Raw genomic sequence first — 5,138 nt, forward strand, 5'->3', positions numbered from 1 at the left:
TATTGGACTATCGGACATTACAAGGAACTTGTATTCTTGAACTAATATTGACTTTCAGGTTCTCTTTCTGTGGGGGTTTTCTTTCAGAATCCTACAAGGAAACCAGATTAAGTCCATCATAAAGAAAGCATTCTCTGGCCTGGAAGCACTTGAACATCTGTAAGTATTTTGCCTTGCAGTTCTTGCAGCTTCCTCTTTATCAATGTCAGATTTCTCTCTCCTTCAAGCATCCAAGTCTTGTAACTGTTTAGAGTAGCATATGAAATGCAGTGCTCTGTGTGACATTCTGCTTAATTTACAGAGATTTGAACAACAACGCAATCATGTCTGTCCAAGAAGATGCTTTTTCTCAGACTCGCCTCAAAGATCTGTAAGTATATGTTTGTATATTTGTGGCATACTGCCCCATATCAAATCCCCTACAGCTTGCCTTTGATTCTGCTGGATCGCAGTTCTGTGGCAAAAAATCAGTAAAAAACAGCTTTGTAAAAATCAGCTGGATGCTGTGGGCTTTTTGTTCTGCTGGTATCCAGGGTCTGCTATAAAATTGGTATCTTCATTTTCTGAACGTAAATGCTGTAGAGTATCTCTTCTTCCTTGCAGCATTGGGCACATTTTTTCCTATGTTTATGCTGTCTTGTTTAGGAATAGTTTGAGAGACATCTTGAATAGGTGTTGGTGTTAAAAGCAATGTTCTAATCAATAAAGCTGTGGGTAGCTGTTCTTATCTTGGCTCTGGATTTTGTTGGGGGTTTTCTGTCTCCCCTCTCCCTCTCTGTTTTGGCTTTGCAGCTCTGGGCTGTGTCTGTCCCAGTTTGATAGCCCTGTGTGATGGCATGTGACCAGGCTGCAAATCGGCCAGTTCAGCAGAGTTTTTGGCATGCTCTTTCCAGTTGCTGTGAAAGGTGCATTAACATTTTAAAGTGGAGAACGTTGTGCCTGAAAATGTCTTCTAACAGGAAGAAGTTACAAAAAGTTAAACCCAGGTTTAAATGTTTGCTGTGCATGACTTCATTACTGTTCTATCTTGGAGCAGACTTTATATCCCTTGATGATCCACCAAGCGGATGGTGCCATTATGGTTACTTATGTGGATGTTAGCACTACTCCCCTCATTATTACAAAATTCAGCTCTGCACATGGCCCCTCTGAGGTTAGATGATAGAACTGTGTATTTGTCTACCCAAAGGTACTAACTAAGGCACATATAAGGCCAATTTTTTCATAATTAAGATAACATTTGTTCAAACCAAAGCCTCAGTTCTTACTTTGTTGTATATCGTAGTTCATGGTGTATAGGTCAACATGGTGTAGAATTCAACCCCGTTTTTCTGATCCAAAAAGTTAGGAATTTTGTAGATGTGGTGTATAAGTTGACTTAACTTTTTGGATCAGAAATAAGAGATCAACTTATACCAGCCTCTGTGGTCCAGGCACCTGGGGGTAACGTCTCTCAGCTGGTGCAGCCCTGTCCCCTGCAAGCGGCGCTGTCTCGGTCGCACCAGTCAAGTGCAGAGCCCAGCCCCATCCGCTGCAGGTGGCACTGCCAAGCCTGGTGCCGCTCACAAGGGACAGGGCTAGGCTCAGTGCTTGGCAGTGCCGTTCACAGTGGACAGGGCCAGGCTCAGCGCTTGGCTAGCACATCCCCACCCCCTGTGAGCAGTGCTGCCTGGGCTGTGCCAGCCAAACACTGAGCCCAGTGCTGCTCTTAGAAGTTGGTGATGTGATATATAAGTCGAGGTTGAATTTTAAGAGTTAAAAATTGGGCTTCAAAACTAAACTTATATGCTGTGAAATACAGTAAAAAGTTCAAAATAAATTGGAATGCAGCCAGCAAGCAAGAAAATGTTCCATCAGGAGCCTTTCCAGGGCACTTGACAGCCATCATGTTTTGCTTTCCCTTTAGGGGGAAAAAGCCTTTTTATAACCTTTGCAGTGGTACAGAGATTTTTTGTTGTTGTTACTCAGATATGCTGCCCAAATCGCATGTGATCTTCAAACATGTAAACCATTGTAATGCTAAGTGACCTACACACCCCAAGCTAGCCTGAGCATAACTCATAGCCTTCTTACAAGCAAATATCTTTTAATCTGTTTTTAAATCCTATTAATTCTGGCCAGATTACCAGATAAAAATGAGGCCAATAATTGTGAGGGGGAAGGTGAGAAGACCATGTTATAGACATCAGGCACTTTCTATTGTGAGGTCTTCTAGACTGCCTCATGTTTATAAGATGGTGGATGACAGTAAATAGCTCTCAAGTAGCTGAAAGAAATCCCTTGTGCTGTGAATTGCACCTTTTCAGTCTGTTACTGAAGAACGTCGGCTTGTGTTAGTGGTAGACCGCTCCTTTCTGAAAGATTAATCTTTTCAGCACCAGAGTCACAGTTCCTGGTGAGACACCTGCTAAAAGCAGTAGAAACTTTTGACTGAAGATACTGTTGCTTGACAGGTGCACCCCAGATACCTGGAAGTGACTATATGCTAGTAACATCTGGCAGCTTTAGGTCACTGCAAATGGAGGAGGGGCATTCAATTAAGAAAAGAATAACTTCTCTTTTTCCTTGTTTTTGCAGGATGTTGAACACCAGCAGCTTACTCTGTGACTGCCAGTTGAAGTGGCTGCCTCAATGGCTCAGTGACAGTCATTTGGAGCAGGCTGTTAACGTTAGTTGTGCTCACCCTGAGTGGTTAGCTGGGCACAGCGTTCTCAATGTGGACCCTGAAGATTTTGTCTGTGGTTCGTATTGTTTATTTCTTTCACTTAAGGACACTGCAATGCCTAAATAGATGTATGCTTCTTTGGAAGCCAGTCTCTGCCGTCTAATTAAGATACCCTAGGTCTTGGCAGCAGAAAAAGTAATTGCGTCTGTGTGATCCATAGCCTGCCACTGGCTTTTTGCTCTAGAGCTGTCTTTTTTGAAGCATGTTTTTTTTTCTATGCTCCCTGGATTCTGGAGCAGTTGAGTGCTGAAGAATGTTACTGAAAGAGGAAATCCTGAAGCAGTTTCAAATAAATGTTCAGTGCCTTGGGTTTTCTGCATTGTAGAAGCTGTTGGGCGCTGGAGTGTTGGTTTTCTCAGTACCCGAGAAGCAAGGCCCTTAAGTTTTGGTGCATAAGATGATGAGGTCTCCATGGCGGAGAAAATCCTGTTGTGCTTACCTAGCCTTCATCACCACAGGTTTGGAATGTGGCAAACTGCAACACGTTATCCTCACATTTAGACTGGGAAGTAGGGCAGTGAGATTCCCAATCTGTGAAGCAGGGGTAGCTGATGTGCAAAGACTGTGCAACTTGACCAGGGCCGCACAGAGAGTAGATGGCTGACCTGAGTGTCCTGATTTCCAGGTTTGCGCTCTAACCAATTGACTGTTCTTCTCCATCTGTGCTTCTCTTTCCTATGGAAGAAGAGAACTACGATCTTGGGAGAAGCTGAAGCATTCGGTTCCCTGCCCGTCCTCCCAGTTTTATTCAGTGCTGTGGCCTATATCAGTGTGTTTGTTAAAACAAATGGCAGTAAAACAGCTATATGTTAATGGCAGGAAGTGAGGGGATTCAGGTCACTAAGGCATACTGCAACTGTTTGGGTTTTCTCTAAAGTATTTCTTTCAGTTGCTTTTCAGGCACCAAGCACAATTAATTTTGTTATTCTTGAGGATATGCTTTTGCCTTAAAATCTGCCTCTTTAAAACAGAAATACGTAGCACAATTTAGCATTGGTGTGCAGAATCTGCAGCAAATTCCAGATGGCAGAGGCAAATGCAATGCCCCACAAAAGAGCTTGCTGTGGTGTTCACCTCCTCTTACTGTCTACAACCACCTGTTGTCATCATCCTGTTTCACAGCTTCCTTTTTCCTATAGACACCTGACTTGAAGCTGAAGGTAATTTAATGTGGAGAACAGACGGTGAGGATGGATCTGTCATCTGCAGCATAAAACGGCACTATTCCTTCATAAAATACTATTCCTCTTAACATTTGTTCAGAAAGATCAGCTGCGTGTGGAAGGGGGAACTTGATTAATCTTTCTGCCCTCATTTTTTGCAGATGACTTTCCCAAACCACAGATAAGAGTACATCCTGAGACCACAATTGCTCTACGAGGCATGAATGTGACTCTGACATGCACTGCTGTCAGCAGCAGCGATTCACCAATGTCCACGGCCTGGCGTAAGGACAGTGAAGTACTGTACGATGCAGAGATTGAGAATTTTGCCAGGTATCGACAGCAAGGAGGCGAGGTCCTTGAATACAGCACCGTTCTACACCTTTTCAACGTGAATTTCACCGATGAAGGGAAATATCAGTGCATTGTCACCAACCATTTTGGTTCTAACTATTCCAACAAAGCCAAGCTGACTGTCAACGGTAAGCAGTTACACCAACAAAAGACATTGCTTTTAACCAAGAGTTGTTGTTAAGCTAGCAAGAAAAATGCTTTAAAAGTTAGTTGTGACAGATGAAAGCTTGCTTCTCGCCTCTTCCCCTGTAATTGTGCCAGGCTAGCTTCAGGTTCTATAAAGATCCCATTAGGGATCCATTGAGATCCATGGAAGAACCCCAGCTGGAGCAGGTAAAGAAGATACTGAGAATGATGACAAACGTAATCCTTCCTCAGTGGAAAGCTCCCTCTGTTAGTTTGTGTGAGTGTGTGGATGGGCCCCACTCTCTGTCACAGAGCTGAGGGAGACCCAACTAGTGACTTAAACTGCAGTAATAGGCTAAAATATAAATGCCATGCTATTTTAGACTTCCCGTTTTCTTGTTCTGGAAAAAAGCAGAGGAAAAACCCATGTTAAACCAGGCCCTTGGAGATACTGGGTAAGTGCAGCAGCAGGGTCTTTCAAGAGCAGCAACCCCTTTTCTCAGGAGGTGTCTGTATTTCCAGCTTTGCTTGAAAGGCAAAGACTGCCTTGCAGGTGGTGAGCCTGTACCAGAGCCATAGAGGAAACTGGTGTTTGCCAGTAAGACATGCATTCACTTCTCCCTTCACTGGGGAAGGGTAAGAATGAGTCAGCAATGTAGCACAGTTGCAAAAAAACAAAAACAAAAAGCAAATGCAGTTTTGGGCAGTGTTAACGGAGACGTCATATGTAAGATACAGGAGGTGACGGCATTACTCTACTCGGTGGTGGA

The 5,138-nt window shown here is 43.6% G+C and overlaps 1 protein-coding gene across 1 annotated transcript in view; it reads left to right on the plus strand.

The window, feature by feature from the left end:
- Nucleotides 1-5,138, plus strand: part of LRIG2 (leucine rich repeats and immunoglobulin like domains 2) — a 31,860-nt gene that overhangs the window by 13,621 nt on the left and 13,101 nt on the right. The window contains exons 10-12 of the mRNA XM_019514090.1: nt 302-370; nt 2,578-2,741; nt 4,050-4,370. Coding sequence (XP_019369635.1) covers nt 302-370; nt 2,578-2,741; nt 4,050-4,370 — 554 coding nt within the window. The remainder of the gene's footprint in view (nt 1-301; nt 371-2,577; nt 2,742-4,049; nt 4,371-5,138) is intronic.

Source organism: Gavialis gangeticus, unplaced genomic scaffold, assembly GCF_001723915.1.
Source record: "Gavialis gangeticus isolate Ggan-Ray unplaced genomic scaffold, GavGan_comp1, whole genome shotgun sequence".
NCBI classification, from domain to species: Eukaryota; Metazoa; Chordata; order Crocodylia; family Gavialidae; genus Gavialis; species Gavialis gangeticus.